Source organism: Myxocyprinus asiaticus, chromosome 9, assembly GCF_019703515.2.
Source record: "Myxocyprinus asiaticus isolate MX2 ecotype Aquarium Trade chromosome 9, UBuf_Myxa_2, whole genome shotgun sequence".
NCBI lineage: Eukaryota > Metazoa > Chordata > Actinopteri > Cypriniformes > Catostomidae > Myxocyprinus > Myxocyprinus asiaticus.
The window spans coordinates 50103342-50126499 of NC_059352.1; the positions used below are offsets into that span (position 1 = coordinate 50103342).

Below are 23158 nucleotides of genomic sequence, written 5' to 3' on the forward strand. Positions count from 1 at the left end.
CAAATAAAACACTGAAACTGTGTTCCATATTCATCTCAAGTTTGTGTAGAAACCAGATAATACTGACCAGAGTTTTGTAATCGATCTGTTGTCGGATCAGTTTGTCCTCACTGAGGGAGTATCGGGCCTCGCCGGTGATCGAGTCTATGGGGCCCTTCTCCATCTGCTGTTTTATAGCACAATACAGCATGAAGAGAGGCTCACCTGCACACTCCTAAGCACACACAAGGGACAGAAAATAGAGGGATATCTGGTTAAAAATAACATCTGCATATTTAAAAACCGCTCGAATATTTAGGGGTCACACTATTGCAACTCTTAGGGTCCGATTCAGGGGTCCGAGCGTGGTTCGCAGGATTTTTGGCCCATACGTGAACAATCCAAATGATCTCAGACCCCTTTAAAGTGGACCGAACCGAGACCATCTCGGGAGGTGGTTTGAGTACGGTTCGCTTGCAGCCTGTGGTTCGCTTTGCTAATAATGTGCATTGTGAACAAAAAGCACTCCGGGCTCGCTTGATTTTCCCTTTCGCGTAATTCCACACACGTTTGACCCTAACAGGTTACCGTACACCAGCAATGATGACATGTAGAGAAGAGACGTGACGAGCCGCTTCTGTTTCTTTGGCTGATGAAAACTATTTAAACTCCTCACAAAACAAACTCAAAAATCTTTCTTCAGTGTTCTGTGCAAATGAAGATTTGAGGGTTTAACCAGACCGCATTGGAATGGTGTGCGATTAAGATACAAATATATTACTACTGGTTTCAATGAATGGATGTTGCCAGAGGCTGTCAATATATAAAATAATTTAATACTAATAAATCTACCATAATCCATGATTTAATTTCTTGAATTTTGCCTCTAAATAGAGTATTATTGATATAAAAATACAATGAATTCAGTTTAATGCATTGCTTTTCCCTCTTAATTTATAAAAAACAAAATGTCATATATCTACACTATGTAATACAGTTCTTTTTTAAGGGTATTAAACATGTTTAATAATCTCACAAATTAATATGTAGAGCTAATTGTACCCTTACCATTTAATATAGCCATAATAATAATAATTATCATCAATTTTGTCTTTTAAAAAGTGGTCTGGGTTCCACAAAAACAACAGCGTGAACGCAAAATAGACTGAGACCCCGTAATGGTTAAGTGGACCAAAAAGAGATCTGAGCCCACTTTCAAGGTCACAAATAGTGTGAATGCACTGGGGTGCTATGACAAACCAATTTGTGTTTTTGCTTAATCAGAAACCATATGGGTAAGATTCAAATGAATCTTTCAGCACAATAAATCAAATGCTTTTCCATTTCCAGCTGGAAAAACTGCATGTCGTTCTGAGTCATTCTGGCAGGCAGTAATTTCCATTGTCAAATGGCTGATCATCATGAAAATTGGAATATATGTGCAGGGTGTATTCAAAAGTCTGTGTCCCAATTTTGAGAAATGAAGGTAGCATTATTAAATTCTCGGGAACCGAATCTAGAACTCACCTGCTTTTCCATTTCTTCTTTGAAAAAAACTTTTGAATAGTCATTTTGAATTGTCTGCAAAAACTACTTTTCTAATAATAATAATAATAATAATAATAATAATAATAATAAGTTTAATTTATATAGTGCCTTTCCAGAGCTCAAGGACACTTCTATGTCATCCAAGACAGTTTGTCCAATTTGGCCATGCATAATTGGCCAAATTCGGCACATATGACACAATGACATTTTGGGTGTGGCCCATAAGAACTAAATTCGGTGAACACAACATCCAAAGTTGGTAAAACTTGGTATGCATTGACACCAGGACAATTAGAGGACACACACCAACTTTCATCATATTCCGTTGCTAGGTGGCGCTATAACAAAAAAACAAAAAACACCATAACTTCACAACTGTGTAATAAAGTAGGTTTTCCAGCACACATCTATGTCCATAGCATCTATTCTTCCAATTTTAGTAATTGTGGTCATTTTCTCCAATTCATACATCAGCTTGAACCCAATGAACACGTTTGAGGCTGTATTTTTACTTGTCTGTTGATTTGAAGAGCTGTTCAGTGAAGGGTCAAAGACTCTCAACACTTCAACTGCTTTTATATCCTGAGAGAGCCAAGACATCCATTATAAGCCACACCGTTTGACCACTCTCAAAAATCACTTGACATCACCAAGAAATGTGCAGAAAAGACTCTCCCATATTACTGCAACTATTAGCATATCGAAGATGGAAAGTCACAAAGTCATTGCAGTCACTTAAGATCTTTCTTAACCATGTGAAGCATTTCTTCACCTGAGGAACATTGAGGAAAATCATTCTATTACCCATCATTAATGTTTGGATCGACTTGAGGGTTGAGTAAACAATGGCAGAATTTTCAATACCCCTTTAAAGATAAGCCTGGTAATGTTTTTAAAAGCTCATCTACTCCTGCAACAATAAATAAGATGAAACACTGAAAGCTCCTCCTGCAGTTCCCAGGAGTATCAGGCATGTCAAAACAGCTGTTTAGATGTGGAAATGAGTCGTGGGGCGAGTGAACAGACCTGAGGCGAACAAATGAGTATTTGAGCAAAAGACTGAGGGTTAATAGAAGGCTAATGAGTGCGGAGGAGAGACAGAGAAACTCTTGAGAATGCCAAACAGCCAATCAAATCACAGTTAACCCTCCCACACACAATCTTTAACAGCAGCACACAAGAATTACACTTGATATTATATTACATTTGTTCGATACTTTGTGGTGATCATACACAAAAAAAAAATATTGAATTCAAGTATCATTTTGTTTGGTAAAGTATACACTGATCAGCCACAATATTAAAACCATCTGCAGGTTCCCCTCGTGCTGCCAAAAGAGCGCCAACCCGCATCTCAGAATAGCATTCTGAGATGATATTCTTCTCACCACAATTGTACAGAGCGGTTTTCTGAGTTACCGTAGACTTTGTCAGTTTGAACCAGTCTGGCCATTCTCTGTTGACCTCTCTCATCAAAAGGCATTTCTGTCCACAGAACTGCCGCTCACTGGATGTTTTTTGTGTTTGGCACCATTCTGAGTAAATTCTAGAGACTGTTGTGTGTGAAAATCCCAGGAGATCAGCAGTTACAGAAATACTCAAACCAGCCCATCTGGTATCGGCCGATTAGTTGGTTTTCAGCCTTTTCCACCACATTAGTTATCGGTATCGGCAAAATCCACTATTGGTTGACTTCTATTTTTTCCCTCTTAAAAATGTCAACACTTCAACTGCTTTTATATCCTGAGAGAGCCAAGACATCCATTATAAGCCACACTATCACTCTCAAAAATCACTTGACATCACCAAGAAATGTGCAGAAAAGACTCTCCCATATTACTGCAACTGTTAGCATATCGAAGATGGAAAGTCACTAAGTCATTGCAGTCACTTAAGATCTTTCTTAACCATGTGAAGCATTTCTTTAGCCTCTTTCATCAAAATGTAAAAACTTTCTCCAACTCTGAAATGACTTTTCACCAATTTTTTCACCCACTGAGTAAAAATTAAAAGCCTGATAACAACGAAACAAACAATGCAGGACGAGTTAAGTCCTGGTGTACTTAACTTCCCACTTAATATTCGATTTCATTCTGAAATGTGTCACTTAACGAAAGTTGCTTTTTGAAAAACATTGTGGTCATGGCTGATTACCCAATATACAGTTGTGCTCAAAAGTTTGCATACCCTTGGAGGTTTGGTAATATATGTACCATTTTTAAAGAAAACATGAGTGAGCAGGCAAAACACATTTCTTTTATTTCTTATGGGATTCATATTCAACTGTAGGTTATAACAGAATGACACAATCATAAAACAAAACATGGCAACAAAGAAAAAAATTAAATGACCTCTGTTCAAAAGTCTTCATACCCTTAGTTCTTAATACTGTGTATTGCCCCCTTTAGCATCAATGACAGCGTGCAGTCTTTTGTAATAGTTGTCTATGAGGCCCCAGGTGGTATAGCTGCCCATTCGTCTTGGCAAAATGCCTCCAGGTCATGCAAAGTCTTTGGTCGTCTTGCATGAACCGCACGTTTGAGATCTCCCCAGAGTGGCTTGATGATATTAAGGTCAGGAGACTGTGATGGCCACTCCAGTACCTTCACCTTTTTCTGCTGTAACCACTGGAGGGTCATTGTCGTGCTGGAAAGTCCAAGAGCGTCCCATGTGCAGCTTTCGTGCAGAAGAATGCAAATTGTCTGCCAGTATTTTCTGATAACATGCTGCATTCATCTTCATCAATTTTCACAAGATTCCCTGTGCCTTTAGAGCTCACACACCCCCAAAACATCAGTGAGCCACCACCATGCTTCACAGTGGGGATGGTATTCTTTTCACTATAGGCCTTGTTGACCCCTCTCCAAACATAGCGCTTATGGTTGTGACCATAAAGCTCTATTTTGGTCTCGTCACTCCAAATTAGTGTGCCAGAAGCTGTGAGGCGTGTCAAGGTGTTGACGGGCATATTGTAACCGGGCTTTTTTGTGGCATTGGTGCAGTAAAGGCTTCTTTCTGGCAACTCAACCATGCAGCTAATTTTTGTTCAAGTATCGTCGTATTGTGCTCTTTGAAACAACCACACCATCTTTTTCCAGAGCACCCTGTATTTCTCTTGAGGTTACCTGTGGGTTTTTCTTTGTATCCCGAACAATTCTTCTGGCAGTTGTGGCTGAAATCTTTCTTGGTCTACCTGACCTTGGCTTGGTATCAAGAGATCCCCGAATTTTCCACTTAAGTGATTGAACAGTACAGACTGGCATTATCAAGGCTTTGGATATCTTTTTATATCCTTTTCCATCTTTATAAAGTTCCATTATCTTGTTACGCAGGTCTTTGACAGTTCTTTTCTGCTCCCCATGGCTCAGTATCTAGCCTGCTCAGTGCATCCATGTGAGAGCTAACAAACTCATTGACTATTTATACACAGACACTAATTGCAATTTAAAAAGCCACAGGTGAGAGAAATTAACCTTTAATTGCCATTTAAACCTGTGTGTGTCACCTTGTGTGTCTGTAACAAGGCCAAACATTCAAGGGTATGTAAACTTTTGATCAGGGCCATTTGGGTGATTTCTGTTATCATTATGATTTAAAAAGGAGCCAAACAACTATGTGATAATAAATGGCTTCATATGTTCACTATCCTTAAATAAAAGACAGTTGTTTTGCATGATCAGTCATATTTTTAAAATCAATGCCAAAATTTCACAATTTCTGCCAGGGTATGCAAACTTTTGAGCACATCTGTAATAATTATACCATATAAGAGTTGTTTAATCAGTAGAGTTCACAACTCTGTGTGAAAATCCTTGAACGACAAACAGGCGTACATGACTCTCAAGCATCCCTCACTGGGATCCGTAGCGTGACGGTGCGGCCCCTCCATATGCTGTCCTGCCTCTCTGGACTCATTAGCACTGGGGTTAATTAAACACACAGCTGTTAATGAGCAGCACGAGACGACACACACACACACAGTCTGATAGACAGAACACCTCTGCATTACACACTTGTGTTAGGACCGGAGGGACTGAGTATGTGTGTAGTTATCGAAACTAATTTATATTAAAAAAGATTTAAAGGTTGTAATGAACTTCCCCTTGGCAATCAATAAAGTATACCTGTTTATCTTGCTACAGTTTGTAATGTATCTGAATAAAAGACGTGGCCACAAGCCAACTAGTGTTAGAAAGCCTGACTTTTGACTAAGTCTGGTCTGGTTTTCAGCTTACTCTTATTCAATTACAGTTCACTTCGGTTTTACGTGCCATTTCGAGACAGGTAAATCTGAAATGGATCCCATAATAAGACCACCACAGAAAAACTCAGACTGCAAATATGGCGTGGCAATTTCCAAACGATTATGCAGAAAATATGAAGAAATGTGAGTAGACTTTGTGCTAGTGGAACTTCAGAGCTACTTAGATACACCATCAGAAGTCCCTCAACACTGCAAAAAGTATTTGAGTCTTATTTTCTGGAAAAATATCTAAACATCCTTAAAACAAAACAAAACAAATTACTTGAGAAGCTCAATGATATTAATATTAAAACAAGACTATATAGAAAATAAATTGTTTTCCCTCTGAATCAAGCATTTTGTTTTTTACCTTACCCAATCGGCAAATAGTTTTTTCTTGTTGTAAGCATAAATGTCAGAAATGTTTTATTAGATTTAATATTGAAGGGGTCATGTCACAAGGAATCAAATTTTCCCTGATTTTTTGACATATAAGAGGTCTTTCATCTATAAAAACATACTGTAAATTTCAGAACTCAAAACTTGATCCCCAATGTAATAAAAGCATTTATTGAAACCAAGTTGCAAAAACGCCTCTTTCTCTACTTCTGCAACTACCCTACGTCACTTGGGGTACATTAATTCATGACCGCCTCTACAGCTCAAAAACATTAACGCCTACTTTTACACGAGTGGCCCCGCCCATTCGCGCTTCAGTTTGTAAACATAGAGAGAACAACAAACAATGTGGCCTAACTATTCCTGAACACCAAAGGGGACCCATCTGGACTATTTTCAATTATTTTTGTATTTAAACATGCACAGACAGACGTTTTTGACTGCCTGATACATATCTCATGCCACTTTTAAAAGACACGGTGTCAAGTTACAACTCTGAAGAGGAGAATCCATTCAGTCATTCAGCTGCTGCCTCTTGCTGTTTTAAACACAAATGCATCATAGACGCTTTCTTTCACTCATCTGCGCTATTTTTAATTGTTGGTGTATAAAAACATGGACGTTTTGACCATTTAGATGCATTTCTGGCGATGTGCATTTCAGTGCAGGATGATACTGGAAACTGGCAGTCAATGTGTCTTCAGTGTATTCCAGCATGGACTGCAAAAGTTGATTGCTTGTGAACAGTCATAAAACGATTCAAGCTTTGCAAAGGAACTGTTGTTGTAGATTGGGGCAGTTAAAAACTCTTGGACCCGATGCAAAACAGTTAGTAAACAGTTCATATTTGAATATTTCAAATCTCATGACTGTTTGATAGTTTATGGTGCTGACACCCTGACACCGGGCGCGTCCGCTGAAGCGATGCAATGGCTTGAGGCTGAGTACACCGGGCGCATAGACACAAACTGTCTAAACCATTTATTTGTGTTGTTGGCAGTAGTAGCACCAGCGCATGCAGCACAAAATTGAACAGGACATCTGTTTACTGTCGGAGCAACGTGCCGCAACGGACGCTTCTATGGTACACAGCATCATTGATTATAATGGGTTCTATTGCTTTTAACACGACTCTCATGTCCGGTGTAGACAGGGTGTGAGTGTTAACAGCTGTGCTTGAGATGAACAGTTTAATATATTCAGATGCAATGTGTTGATGTGCATTATGTGTAACCCCTGAAATTTAGTTTTATAATGTTGTGGAGCTTGTTCATTCTCTTCAGATTGAGTTTTAAATATGGCTGTATTCGAGGGGGTGCACGATGTTAGCCAGTCATAACAATAGGTGCTTATGATGAAGTTTTAAGGGGGCGCTAAAGCCAAAACCGAGCATTTCAGATGGAGGGCCAGAGACTTGGTGGAAAATGATCATTATCAGTGGACCACAGGGAAGATAATAAAACAATTTAAAAAAGAGCATTTCATAACCCCTTTAATGTCATTTTGCTTCTCAAGTAATTTTCACTTGCTATAAGGGTGTTTTGATGTTTTTACCTGAAAACATGACAAAATATTAAGTAAATAATCTTTTGCAGTGAAAAATCCCTACTATTTGCTCTTTCGGTCTGTAGACAATTGCTGAAAAAAGAACATCCTAAACTATCCTAAGCTGGTTTGGTGGTTAGTTTAAGCTGGTTTATCTGGTACCCCAATCTGACCAGCTGACAAGTGCCCTAAGCCCCTTTAAAACTGTCAAACCAGACCAGCCTGACCAGTGAAAACCAGTAAGATGGCCAAAAAACTGTAATACCACAATAGCTGTATTTTTTCAGCAGGGGAGCCATGTATCTTAAATGCATCCCGAACATACTTTTGTGTCCATCCGCATGTTTTTTTTTCATTGTTTTTCTATGTAAAAAAGCGCTAGATGGACATTTTTGACCTCACTGTTTTTTCAGCGTATCGCTCAAGAGTCATGATTTTTAGATTTTCAGATTTTGGGTGAACTATCCCTTTAAATTCCTGCAAGAAAAAGCTACTTCCACTTACCTTAAGAAACTTATAGAGGAGGAAGGTAAACCAGTTTGTTAGCATCTTTTCTGCCACTGATTCCGTCCTGAGGGAGAAAAGAAGGAAAAGAAATGTCAAGGATTTATTTACTTGACTCTCAGAGTCCCCAAGGTAACCTTAAAGAGCAGAGAATGACAGAGACGAGGAAGCTTTGAAGACGTCTTGCATCTCCCAATTTTCTGCAAACAGCCTTTCCAAAAACCAACATCTTCAGGGGAGAGAGTTGTGTTTAACTCCCAGTTGACATCAAAGTGTTGTGGCCGAATTATTCCTCCAGCGGTGGTGAACGTAGCGCCGGAAAAAACCTTCAAAGAAACCGGGCGCCAAGCACACACACTGATAATTTAGCATTAATAACAAACCAAAGCGCTGCTCACTTCCCTCGCAAAGCAAACCACTAATCTTCATTAAGAAAACACCAATTAAAAATATTCTGTATCTTCTGTCATTAAACAGAAACCTGGCACACAAGAACAACCCGCCGGAAAATGTCCCTCAGAATGAGGCTAATTACACGGCTGGGTAATTAACGGACCTTATTAGCACTAATCTGCTTGCGGCGCGTGTGAGTAGTCAATGAGGAATCTGGTGAAATATGTTTGTTTTTACCATCTCCGTTGAATTATTTAGCCATTCTGACGGTGAGACAGAACTTAATGAGAGACTGTAAATACAATGTGAGAATATTTTGTTGGGGAATGTTTCTGGAGGGGTAAGACATTGAGATTTGATTCAGGATAATCTGAGAAAGAATTTTAATGCCTCCTCTCCATGGCAAAACATGGAGAAAATGACCTCAGATCTTCTCAGGTTCACAGTTTATGCAGAAAAATTGCCGAAATAATACAAAATTGGAAGCTACCACAAATAATGCGGAGAACGGTAAATCGTGCGAAAGACTGATACGTGCTGAACTGTAACAGACCAAACTTTAACCAAATATTAAGATATTTAGAAAATAAATATATCCTGCTTGAAACTACTTACAATTACTGAATCATGTATCAAACAAATTAATCTTTATAATAGTTAAATAACTGTAATATGTAAGATTAAACAAGAGTTCCTGAAATAACAGCATATAACTGTGTGAATGAACTGAAGTATCTGCTACTTTTAGGAGTTACTCTGTAGTGAATTCCTCATGTTTAGACAGTTTAGGATATCGCATTACGTGTAGCGTGTTTTTAAGAAATCAGAGTATTTACAGCGCAAGTTTCATTTCAGGTACATGCACTGCAATGTACTGTAATTAGTCATTTTGCAAAGCGTTGGTTTGTTTTTTGTGACACTGATTTGAGATTTCAGTGCAAGACAAAGAGAGACTCATACAAATACTCATCTAAATCTACTGCTCTCTCTCTCTCTCTCTCTTTCTCTCCACCCACACACACACACAAACACACACACATCCCCCTCAATCTCTCTTCACATTTCTCTTGTCATGTCTCTCCAGTAGTCTCTTGCTTGGAGCTTCAGCTCCCACAGCGTCCTCCCTCACGCTTTCTCTCTCTGCAGGGAGTGTGTGTGTGTGCTCAGGTGTGTAATATCACCTGACAGAAACACAGGGGTGAACGAGAGATGGACATGAAAGGGCAAAGACAGGGAGAGAGAGAGAGTGACCATATAACCCTTAAACTGAAAGTCAAACTCAACCACATCATTTTTTGTGATGCTATGGTCAATACAGTTTCCTAAACTGCCGTTACGTGGAAACAATCAAGTGTGAAGCGATCTCTCTTGTTTGGCTGCATGAAACATCACAATCACAAACAATCTGATGTTTAATGTACAGATATGTGGAGTTGGACCAATGAGATTTCACTGTGGGCGGAGCTACCGAGCATGATTTAACAAAAGCAGATAAAACAGATAAATTGTGCATAAAATGTACACGTGAACGCACCGTCTGAGCAGGAGTTTAGGGTGGTTCTTGCTCTCCAGGTTTTTGTCGATGAGATCAGACAGCAGTTGCTTCAGGACGCCCGTGGCGTACTCCATCTCCCCCTGCAGGGCGCTCATGATGAGCGACGCCACGTTCCCGCGGTCACGCATGGAAAATGAGCGCTGCGCTTCTAGCGTCCGGATAAATGTCAAAAGGAAATGCTTCTTATTCAAGAGCTGGCCAAACAGAGTCAGAGATTTCTCCACATTAGCTGGCACCTGAGAGAGAGAAAGAACTTTCTTATTTACACTTAAATTCTTTATCAAACAAAGTGCAAAAAAAGTACAGAAAACTGATTCACTGATTAATTTAAGTCATCACTAAAGTGTTTCCAAAAGTTCCTGTATGGGATTGTCTTCTTTTCTGAAGTGAAACCAACATTAACTTAAAAACTGCTGAATGTCACTACATTATTAATGAAATGTCATTAATAGTGTCAAATGATATGTTGTATATGATTCAAACACATCACCCCTCCTTACAGTTTTACTTCAGAATGAAGTTGTTATACAAATGCTTTACAAATCTGTCCGTGAACTGGACAAACAACACAGGTAATATCCACATGGTAATATTGAGCAACACACAGCAAACGAGCCACACAAATGCAAATCCAACGTGGACCTGATATTAGTTGTAAAAACATTTTAACATTACATTTAGTCATTTAGCAGACGCTTTTATCCAAAGTGACTTACAAATGAGGAACATAGCAAGCAATTTAAGTTCAACAACATCTACAGTGTTGTACTGCCAAGCTCTCAGGGTGGCTGGAGTAGTATAGGTGCTAGCCTATACTATTTTTTTGTGTACAGTAAGTGCAAGTTAAGTATAATAGTAAGCACAATTAGCGTGGATTGCTTAAGTGCTCACAGAACAGATGTGTTTTCAGCTGGTTGTTGAATGTTGAGAGATGGTATCAGCTTTGACTCTGTCCTGAAGGCCAGAGTCAAAGCCTTGAATTTGATGCGGACAGCTACAAGTAGCCAGTGAATTAGTTGGTAGGTAAGTGCTAACCTCTGACTAATCATAGTGCGTGTGCAAGTCTGTAGGTCTCATACCTCCATCTCCTTCAAAACGGGATGATCCTCAATTCCAGGGAACAGAACTCTCATCGCATACGTACGATAATCCAGAAACGGAATTCCAGTACCATCCAGATCCTGAGTCAGCTCATGGATATCAGTCTGCAACTCTGCAAACGCTACCGAGACAGAGAGAAATAAGTGGTTAAGTTTCACATAGTTGGACATCATCATATGGTCTGGTCCACACAGCAGCTAATTTAACATGCAAAGCAACAAACCACAGTTTGTTGTTGTTTTGTTTTATTTTTGAGACCACAATAATAGACTGTAGTAGCTCAATAAAATCTGTAGTAAACTGTACAGACAACACCAAACAAACTGGTAATCTGTAGTAAACTGTACAGACAACACCAAACAAACTGGTAATCTGCAGTAAATCATACAGACAACAACAAAAAAAATGGTAATCTGTAGCAAACTGTACAGACCACACCAAACAAATTGATAATCTGTGGTAAACTGTACAGACAAACTGGTAATCTGTAGTAAACTGTACAGACAACACCAAACAAACTGGCAATCTGAGGTAAACTGTACAGTAAACACCAAACAAACTGGTAATCTGTAGTAAATTGTAAAAATAACCCCAAACAAACTGGTAATCTGTAATAAATTGTACAGACCACACCAAACAAATTGATAATCTGTGGTAAATTGTACAGACAAACTGGTAATCTGTAGTAAACTGTACAGACAACACCAAACAAACTGGTAATCTGTAGTAAACTGTACAGACAAACTGGTAATCTGTAGTAAACTGTACAGACAACACCAAACAAACTGGTAATCTGCAGTAAATCATACAGACAACACCAGACAAACTGGTAATCTGTAGTAAACTGTACAGACAACACCAAACAAACTGGTAATCTGTAGTAAACAGTACAGACAAACTGGTAATCTGTAGTAAACTGTACAGACAACACCAAATAAACTGGTAATCTGTAGTAAACTGTACAGACAACACCAAACAAACTGGTAATCTGTAGTAAACTGTACAGACAAACTGGTAATCTGTAGTAAACTGTACAGACAAACTGGTAATCTGTAGTAAACTGTACAGACAACACCAAACAAACTGGTAATCTGCAGTAAATCATACAGACAACAAAAAAAAAAACAAAAAACTGGTAATCTGTGGTAAATTGTACAGACAACACCAAACAAAATGGTAATCTGCAGTAAATCATACAGACAACACCAAACAAACTGGTAATCTGTAGTAAACTGTACAGACAAACTGGTAATCTGAGGTAAAATGTACAGACAACACCAAACAAACTGGCAATCTGAGGTAAACTGTACAGTCAACACCAAACAAACTGGTAATCTGTGGTAAATTGTAAAAATAACCCCAAACAAACTGGTAATCTGTAATAAATTGTACAGACCACACCAAACTAATTGATAATCTGTGGTAAATTGTACAGACAAACTGGTAATCTGTAGTAAACTTTACAGACCACACCAAACAAACTGATAATCTGTGGTAAATTGTACAGACAAACTGGTAATCTGTGGTAAACTGTACAGACAACACCAAACAAACTGGTAATCTGTAGTAAACTGTACAGATGACGCCAAACAAATTGATAATCTGTGGTAAATTGTACAGACAAACTGGTAATCTGTGGTAAACTGTACAGACAACACCAAACAAACTGGTAATCTGTAGTAAACTGTACAGATGACGCCAAACAAATTGATAATCTGTGGTAAATTGTACAGACAAACTGGTAATCTGTAGTAAACTGTACAGACAACACCAAACAAACTGGTAATCTGAGGTAAACTGTACAGTCAACACCAAACAAACTGGTAATCTGTAATAAATTGTACAGACCACACCAAACAAATTGATAATCTGTGGTAAATTGTACAGACAAACTGGTAATCTGTAGTAAACTTTACAGACCACACCAAACAAACTGATAATCTGTGGTAAATTGTACAGACAAACTGGTAATCTGTAATAAATTGTACAGACCACACCAAACAAATTGATAATCTGTGGTAAACTGTACAGACAACACCAAACAAACTGGTAATCTGTAGTAAATTGTAAAAATAACCCCAAACAAACTGGTAATTTGTAATAAATTGTACAGACAACACCAAACAAACTGGTAATCTGTAGTAAATTGTAAAAATAACCCCAAACAAACTGGTAATCTGTAGTAAACTGTACAGACCACACCAAACAAACTGATAATCTGTGGTAAATTGTACAGACAAACTGGTAATCTGTAGTAAACTGTACAAAACACCAAAAAAAAAAAAAAACTGGTAATCTGTAGTAAACTGTACAGACGACACCAAACAAACTGATAATCTGTAGTAAACTGTACAGACAACACCAAACAAACTGGCAATCTGTATTAAACTGTACAGACAACACAAAACAAACCGATAATCTGTGGTAAACTATACAGACAAACTGGTAATCTGTAGTAAACTGTACAGACAAACTGGTAATCTTAAGTAAACTGTACAGACCACACCGAACAAACTGGTAATCTGTGGTAAACACCAAACAAACTGGTAATCTGTGGTCAATTGTACAGACAAACTAGTAATCTGTAGTAAACTGTACAGACGACACCAAACAAAACAGTAATCTGCAGTAAATTGTACTGACAATGGCAAACAACCTGGTAGTCAGTGAAAAATTATGAAGACAATGCCAAACAATTAGTTTGGTCATTTGTGGTAAACTACAGACAACAACATACAAACTGGTAATCTGTGGTAAAATGTACAGACTCTCTCAAACAAAACTCCTGAATATATTTAAAAGATATGAAACTCTTCCAGTTTTGTGTGTAATATGCTTCAGATGGTCCTAACAAAGGGTCCTCCTGCCTATATTTTCTCTCAGCTCTGATTCTCAGATATTTATATAGAATACCATGAATATTCTGCATTGTTCTCCTTCCCAAACTTTCTATCCAGTCTCGTGAACTTCTGCGGCTGCCACTCACCTAATCAGTGAGGATGATGTGGTTATTTATTACCGCACTTATTCATCTTGGAGGACATCTCATCACTTATCTATGACCTGTCACTCTCACCTCACTCTATCCATCTCTTTTATCCTCTCTTTTCTGTCGCTCATCCCTCACTTCATGTCTGCAGACAGACAAGGTCACCACCTCGGGCACGACTGAGACAGATAATGGGTGACTCGCTTCTTACCCTCGTGACCGTGGTGGGAATGAGATGAACATTCAGTGTGTGTGTGTGTGTGTGTGTGTGTGTTTGTATGATAAATTATGTGCATCATGATGACTGGTGAGGTCATCTCTAAAGAAGGCAAACAAAACAAAGCCAATCAGAGAGACAAAGGGAGATACAGGATTGAGTAAAAGTAAATCTAACAAATTAAAAAGGAATCGCATTTCTGAATTATTGACAAAGATTGTGAAGTTAAGAAGAGCAGAGGGAGAGAATGCAGACAAATAACCTAACAAAAGACAACGAAAGAGAATGAAAGAAAATGTAAGAATGAATGACAGGAAAGAAAGGATAGATCAAACAAATGAAAAAGAACATACAAACATTAAGACATTCCAAACATTACAGTATGATTATCTAAGAAAGAACAAACTAAATCGTCATCAGATGAGAGATAATGTAATGAAATGCTCTGTGTATTAGAGAATGAAATCAAGAAAACAAACAGATGAAAGAGAATGAAAGAAAAAAGAAAAAGATAGAACGAACAAAGCAATGAAAGTAGAGCAAAAGAAAGAAAGAATTAATGAAAGATCAAACAAATAAAAAACAAAACAACGGAAAGATGGAATGAAAGAAAGAGTGAAAGAACGAACATAAGATCAAGAAAAAAAGGAAAGACAGTATTGAACAAATGAAAAATACTGAAAAAACAAAAAGAGAACAAACAGAACGAAAAAATAAATAAAAAGGGCAAAGGTGAACAAAATAATTTTGTTTAATAAACAAAATAGATTGAGCAAAACAATAGAAAGAATAAACAAAAGACTGAATAAACGAAAAAACTAAGTACCAACAAACATAGAAAGGAACAAAAGGAAATAAGAATGAACAAATGAAAGATCAAACAAAAGAGATCAAGCAAAATAATAAAAGGCAAGAAAACTGATTGAACAAACGAAAATAACAAAACAAAAAGAATGAATAAAACAGTGAAATGTAAGAACAATAAAGAATAAACAAAATAATATTAAATCGAATGAAAAACAAAAGAAAAAACGGAAAGAATGTACAAACAATCAAAAAAGATCAAAAGAAGCAAAGAATGAACAAACAAACAAAAACCAAATAAACACAATTAAAAAAAAAAGAATAAAGAAATGAAAGAAAAAAACAAATGAAAGAGTAAAGCGAAAGAGGTAACGTAATTAAATGCTTTGTGTTTTACCTTCTTTACACTCCAGCGCGACTCTGGACTCTAGGTTGTGCATCTGTAACTGCAGACGTTTAAGCGTTCGGTCGGCATCGCGGGATTTTCGTTTGTACGCGATGAGGATAAAGATGATGACAAGGAGTAAAAGACCCCCTCCTCCCCCGATACCGATGATAGCAGGAAGAGTCAGGAGGCTGTCAGAGTACATCTGAAGAGTTCCCGGAGAATACCGGAAACCTCCAGCCAAGACCTGCACAACACACACAGACAAGTTTACATATAAAAGTCTTAAAGGTACAGTAGCAAAAAACAGTGTTGAGGGTCTGAGGGTCAGAGAGAGGGTGGAAAATTGTCATTAAAAACTAAATTACGACAGTTTTAGGTGCAAAAAACTATAGATTTTTAACCCTTTAAGCTCAGAAGGTGCTTTTAAAGATTTCCTGTTTCAATGGCATACCCAAAATTAAAAGCTTATAACTCGACAAAAAAGCAAAAAACTAATTTGTGTTGATACGACAAAGCAATCAAAAGTTATAGCGTTACAAAAATAATTTATCCTTGTGTCCAAACAAGGAAACACAACAATGACTAAAGGTTTACATAGCATGCAGACATGATTTTAGTAATGAGATTTTAAAGAATGAGTTTCATTCTGTGCCATTTGAGTCATCATTAAGTCTGTCATTTACTTGGCACCATCTCCTTTAAGTAATGGTATGTGATACTTTATGTTCTGTTTATTTTTCGTGAAGTTATAAGCGAAAACGCGGCATACAAGCAACACCAACATAATTGTCAAAGACATATACTTAACAATTATTTGCTATATTTTTGTCTGTGGGTAAAACGAATAGGCTGGTAGTATTCTACTCTTTGACTCCTCATGTTTAGACAGCTTTCCAACAACATATGACACATGGTTATATGATCAGTTTGATGTTTTTGCTGATTGGAATAATATGTGCAGTGCAAATTTTTTATAAACTATCAAAACAGACCACTTCTGATTTGTCTGCAAATTTCAAAGCACTTGTTCAGTTTTAGGTCATAATGCCTACATGCATTATAAAGTAGAGCTTCAAAGCTTTCAAACAATACATATTTTGTGTTGGCCAAGACTGTAGTTATTAATATTTTATATTATATAATTAATAATATTTTATTAATCCCATAATCCCATTCTGTACAAACCATCTTCAAAGTTTTTTTTTTTTTTTTTTTTTTTTTTAAGTATATTAACAGTTTAAAGAGGTTCCCAGAGGCTATGGGGGTAAACTGGGCCATGTTAAGTCTTATACAGTAAACTGCAAAATGAGACATTGGTAGAGAAACAGGGCTAGACACTTGTCTCTCTCATGGAGTTTGTATATAGGTCAGAGTATATAGGTTGAGGACAAACATGTGGGTCTGTAGGTCTCAAAGCGACTCTGTTTCTCATTTTAGGGTTCTTTTAAACAGAAAGAGAGCAGATGGCTTGGGAAAAAATATTGCAGGGATGTTTTAATAACTCCTGCACACAAAATATAAATTGATGTACTAATATAACGTCTTCTGGAAATTAAGACAGCTATTTAAAGGTGGAACTGACAACATGTAAATACAGATCTGGCTCTCAGATTCATTGCAGACTGACTGTAAATAAATACAACACAAAACCCCAGAGAACGATGACAAAAATTCCCATCAGTAATTTGATACTGAGAAACAAGGATGAATGAGACAACGACCTAAAAATGAGATCGGATGATAGTCGTGGGAAAGAAAAGTCAAAGTCTTTTAAAGTTGTAAGGGGATTATAAAATCTTTGATGCTGGGACACTTACGGTGACTTTATGTTGTCCGGTGAGATTTGGCCATTCACAGAGCAGTTGAGCCTCGGAGACGGTTAACACACACGGTTTGTCACCAATCAGAACAGTGTAGTTCAACCTGTAGTTACCAGGCGCTGAAGGAATTAGATTCTTGCCCTGAAACACACGTTTTCAGTTGTAATTATTTCCTGTAGTTTTTCAAGTTTCCAATCAGAGAGAAAAGCAGATTACAGCTGCGTCCGAAGATGCCTTACTTCCCTAAACAGTATGCAAATAGTTGTACGTCATTTGAGTAAAATGTTCAAATCTAAAGTTAGTTATTATTATTAACTAAATATCCGGATGACATAATGCACCTGCTGGGATTCTTAAGTTCGCATCCACTGGAAACATTACCATCTCATAATGCCACAAGAACTGAGGAGCTGTCAGATTTAAAAACACTGAATTTTAAAAAGTCAGGCAGCTCTTTTCTAATCTAAATGCTATTATATATATATATATATCGAGAAAATTGTTGCTATTGTTTAAATTGTTCACACACACACACACACACACACACACACACACACACACACACACACACAGTCTTACCTTCAGTATAAGTGGAGAACCTGGTTTGAGCTCCAGCATGGATGGACTCAGGGGTTCAAACACAGGGTCAGGATAGAAACTGAAGGTCTCATTAACCACCAGCAGCGTCTGAACATTATCCATGATAAAGCCGATCTCATCCGGACCGCTGCCCACCTCTGAGAACCCCCTCTCTGATCCCGCCACAGAAGGAACCAGACACACCATCACCGTGTTATTCACCACCGTACAGTTCTGCAGAGAGATTAAACCATTTCTGTGAACACTTACACTCACCAAGTGCCAAATGAGAGTAGAAATGGGCTCTGGCGAATAAATAAGATTTGAGTTTCTCACCAGTTGTCTGGTAACTTTGTAAGAAACTGCAACATTACATGGTTTAAATGATAATAGTTGGTGACATGAGCGAATCGAATCAGAGACATACAAACAGTCTAATTAAGAAAAGATCTGTCGGGCTGGGAATTGATACAGATTTCCCGATTCAATTCAGATTTCCATTTGATGTCGATTCATGGGTATATTTCAGTTATAATGTTAATGCTGTGAATTATACAGGGGCCCTTATAACTAGCTACATTACAAAAATATTAATTTTACTAATGATATTATATTAGTTTTCCATCATTTTGGTCACATTTTGGCTTTTTAAAAATGAACAAATCCATGAATTCAAACAAATAAATCAGATATTATATTTCATAGTATTTAATAATTTTTGTTTATTATTTAATTGCATAATTTGTACGATTTACAAGTATTTACGTTGTTTTGTTGAACGTGCTAAAACTGGTACTGTCTCTTTAACAAAACCAGCATGTCTGTAAAGGAGCGCATGTCAACGAGAGAGACTCAAATTGCTTTAACTCATCTGTGCTATGAATTATAGAATTAAATGTTTCTTTCTTTGTTGTTTATGATCAACAACTGACTGTAAAGAACAGAAAGGGTATTAAAAGAGACATTATTCAATGACAAATCAGCCGGTGGATTTCGTCTTTGGACACGCGGAACAACTTTTACTCTCAACACTCAATATTTCATCACTATGCTACACAATTACTGGTGAGTGAAATGTAAACATTTACCAGCCAGTTGCCAAATATATGCATTTTAGTCACATAGCGCAAAATTTGGTTGCAAATGCGAGTGATTTCCTCTCAGTATAGCGGAGGGTTGCGCACAGAGTACAAGATCGATCTTAGGATTTAAGAATCGATATCGTTCAAATGAAGATCGCGATGCACCTATAACCTATAAGTTACTCAAAAAAGTAATCCACTACAGATTACTAATTACATCTCTAAACATTTTATTCGTCTATACTAATCATAACTTCATGCAAAAGTAATCACATTACTATACATTTGAAAAGTTTTCACAGAAAACAAAAGTTTTTTGATCAAATTTTTGTATTTCCTCTTCCTCCTCTTAAACTTGCAAGTCATACGCTGGGCAACACGCGTTTCTCACTTACAATGACTCGTTACGGGAGGCAAATAGATTTACATATAAACATACAGTAGTTCATGTTTAAAATGTACAGTATTCCACAAATAATATTATTTAAGAAACAAGAATTGTAACTGCAATGTAATTAAAAGTCAGTAACTGTAATCTGATTATGAGAATTTAAAAAGTTACATTATATTTTGACTAAAACTTACTTGTATTACAGTAACTACATAATGTGTAAATCACATAAATGTAATGCTAAATCCACCTTCATATGTTTATCTATTATGACGTTTTTTTCCTTCTCCAGAAATACATGCAACATGAAGCCATTAAAACGAACATTTACTTTGTGTGATTTCACTTAGAAACTCACTCATCTCAAGACACAGTGACTAGTAATGTTTGTCATAAATTGCATTAAAAAGTGAAATAATTCAACTGTCAGAGGGATAAAATATATAATTGAAAAGATTACTGATACTGCTAAATTCCAGAAATGCGTCCTGAGCAAGCTTCGGGTAATTTCCTGATATCACAACCCCTATTTCCTATCATCTCTCCACTTTTGTGTCTATAAAAATGGCAAAATATCAACAAAAACAAAAATCCATAATACGGTTTCTGATTGGTTAGAAATATTTATGGATGGCATATTTTCTAAGTTCACTCTGCATTGGCAAGGCCTGATAAATAGATCATTTTAGACCCAGATTACAGTGTTTAAAAGCCAATAAAATGAAGACACAGGAAGTAGAGAGACCCCTGACACTGAAGAGGAAAACAACAGAGCGCGAGAGATTGAAAGCTGTTCAGGTGAACGGTCAAGGACCATGAAAGGTTACATTCACCCTGCAGGAGTTTCTCACGGTTTTTATAGAGCCATTTTATGTTCTACATCCTGTCGACCGCTGACATTTTAAAGGTTAAACTGGGAATAGGTGATTCAATGTCACATATACGCAAAGAAAAACATGTACAGGCACATTGGCCGTCAGCTGAGCACTTCAAAACTCTGATGTGCCATAAAAGTATCACAAGGTCTCTGTACGTTTAATGGAATGAAATTTAAGACCTCATAATACAAATATGATAAAGGTTAAAAAAAATTATGATATTCAATGTTCAATGGTGAATCTGTATATTAGCATCTTACATTCACAGATCTGACGCTGCCATATTTGGCTCTCATCTTTGGCTCTCTGATGGTTGCGAGGTTAGTTCCAGTGACCGTTACTGGAGTTCCACCACTAAAAGAGAGAAAATACACAACATAAACCTCAAGAAAACATGGATTCGCTCTTAAGCATCCCCCGGCCATCACTATGTACAACATCCTATTTCCTCCTCAAGCGTCTTTAACAGCTTGTTATCATGTGACATGGTCTCTTCTGCTGCTCTCCAGGGGTTTTAGACACATGACCTCCTGACTGTCCAATCAGAGCATAGCATGTCTATATGGCTCAATCCAAATGCACATTCTTCTGCTATGCACTAAAAGTACATAATACTCTAAATATGTTTAAGTATGTAGATTTTCACATTTCAGGATGTACTAAGCCAATCGGCCAGTTTCGGAACGAACTATCGTGTCATAAAACTGTGCAATAGGTTGTGGGCAATAGAAACTTACTGCACACGACAAAATATTGACTACATTTAAAGGACACTGTTGTCAAAACTATGACTTAAATACTGCGGTTGACACATTTCTGTATGTCATTTTAACCGTGTGCCGCCCACCCATATTAATTGATTGATTTACTTAAAATTCTAACATTTTCAGAATGTGTTAACCCTCCTATAGTTTTCGTCATGTTTTACCAAAATAAATGTTCCTCATTTAATACAAATGATTTCCTTTATCAGAGCAGTACAAGACTTGATGACTTTTCCTACATTTGAACATACAAAAAATTAATTAAATAAATAAATAAATAAATTGGGCTTGATTCGATAAGTCTAAGTGGTCGTAAAAAACAAAAAGAAAAAGCGGCACCTTTGGTATTTGCGGTCAAAATTGAATGACCACTGAAAATGAATGGTAAAGACCAAAAAACAGAGCAATTCTTTTTTTGATCTGTCAAATAGAATCAATAAATCAGCCACAATGCAGAGAAAATCAGACAGAAATTACAGGGTGAGACTCTAAAACATCCTCAGTGCAAAGCACACACCCCCACTCACACAAACACACTTACACAAAAAAATGAACTGGTGAGACGGTAACACACTCACAATGCAGAACACACACACACACACACACACATTTGTAAAATAAATGTTTTATTATAGAAATTGCAAAATGTTTAATCTGTTTCTTTTATTTTATACTCACTGAATTTTCTAAATTTTGCAGTTCATTTCTGTTTCTTGATGTTCATTTTCTTGACATTATTATGCATTTACTTTGAGTTATTACATTTTTATGTTTGAAATAAATTATTGGTAGAAACATTTTTATTCTGTGTCTTCTAGTTGTAACACCATGGTCAGGTTTGATTGCATAAACTAAAACTGACACTTCAAATCAATTTAAACAGCTAAACTTTGACAAATAGAAGTTTGATAATGTCTATATATATATCCAAATGCATATCTTGTGATAAATGATAAAATTAGGTTACAAGTCATCAGACTACACAGTATGTGTCTACAGTCATCTACTGGCTGTTACTGGCATGACATGGTTTTCAAGTCATGTTATTTATATTTTGTTCAACAGATGGCAGCAATCTGTCTCCAATTTATGTCGCATTCTCATATTTTCTTCATGTTTCAACTTATAGATGAAGGTTCTGAATTATTTTTTATTTTGTTTTGCTTACTTGTATATGCAAATTAATGGTAACATTTTTACATTTACATGTAAATAAGATCAAAATAGCATAAAATCCCAAAAGAAATGCATTATTTTAAGGTTCTTCAGGGAAAAAGAAATGGTATCATCATATTATATATATATATATATATATATATATATATATATATATATATATATATATATATATATATATATATATATATATATATATATATACACACATACACACACACACACACACACACACACAGTACTGTGCAAAAGTTTTAGGCACTTGTGAAAAACGTTCAAAGTGAGGATTTCTAAAAAAAAATACTGCCATGAATAGTTTTCATTAATCACTTAATGTCATACAAAGTCCAGTAAACATAAAAAAGCTAAATCAATATTCAGTGTGACCACCTTTGCCTTCAAAACAGCACTAATTCTTCTAGGTACACCTGGACACAGTTTTTCTTGGTTGTTGGCAGATAGGATGTTTCAAGCTTCTTGGAGAATTCACCACAGTTCTTCTGTCTATTTCAGCTGTCTCAATTACTTCTGTCTCTTTATGTAATCTCACACTGACACGATGTTCAGTGGTGGGGGGGCTCTGTGACATCTGTGACATCTTCCATGACATCTGTTGCAGGGCTCCCTGTTCTTCTATTCTAATTATTCTATTTGCAAAAGTAATGTTTGGGAGTCTAACATTTATATTTCCTATTGACACTAAAGCTGAAGATATAAAAAAAAAAACATCTTAAGACAAATGTTTTTGTGAAACATCTTATGTGCCTAAAACTTTTGCACAGTACTGTATATATAATATATAT

The 23158-nt window shown here is 36.8% G+C and overlaps 1 protein-coding gene across 1 annotated transcript in view; it reads right to left on the reverse strand.

Moving 5' to 3' along the window:
* Positions 1 to 23158, reverse strand: part of LOC127445892 (plexin-A1-like) — a 176326-nt gene that overhangs the window by 17402 nt on the left and 135766 nt on the right. The window contains exons 17-24 of the mRNA XM_051706360.1: positions 20676 to 20769; positions 18065 to 18298; positions 17483 to 17626; positions 15675 to 15909; positions 11246 to 11388; positions 10146 to 10402; positions 8219 to 8285; positions 68 to 214 (exon numbers count right to left, since the gene is read on the reverse strand). Coding sequence (XP_051562320.1) covers positions 68 to 214; positions 8219 to 8285; positions 10146 to 10402; positions 11246 to 11388; positions 15675 to 15909; positions 17483 to 17626; positions 18065 to 18298; positions 20676 to 20769 — 1321 coding nt within the window. The remainder of the gene's footprint in view (positions 1 to 67; positions 215 to 8218; positions 8286 to 10145; positions 10403 to 11245; positions 11389 to 15674; positions 15910 to 17482; positions 17627 to 18064; positions 18299 to 20675; positions 20770 to 23158) is intronic.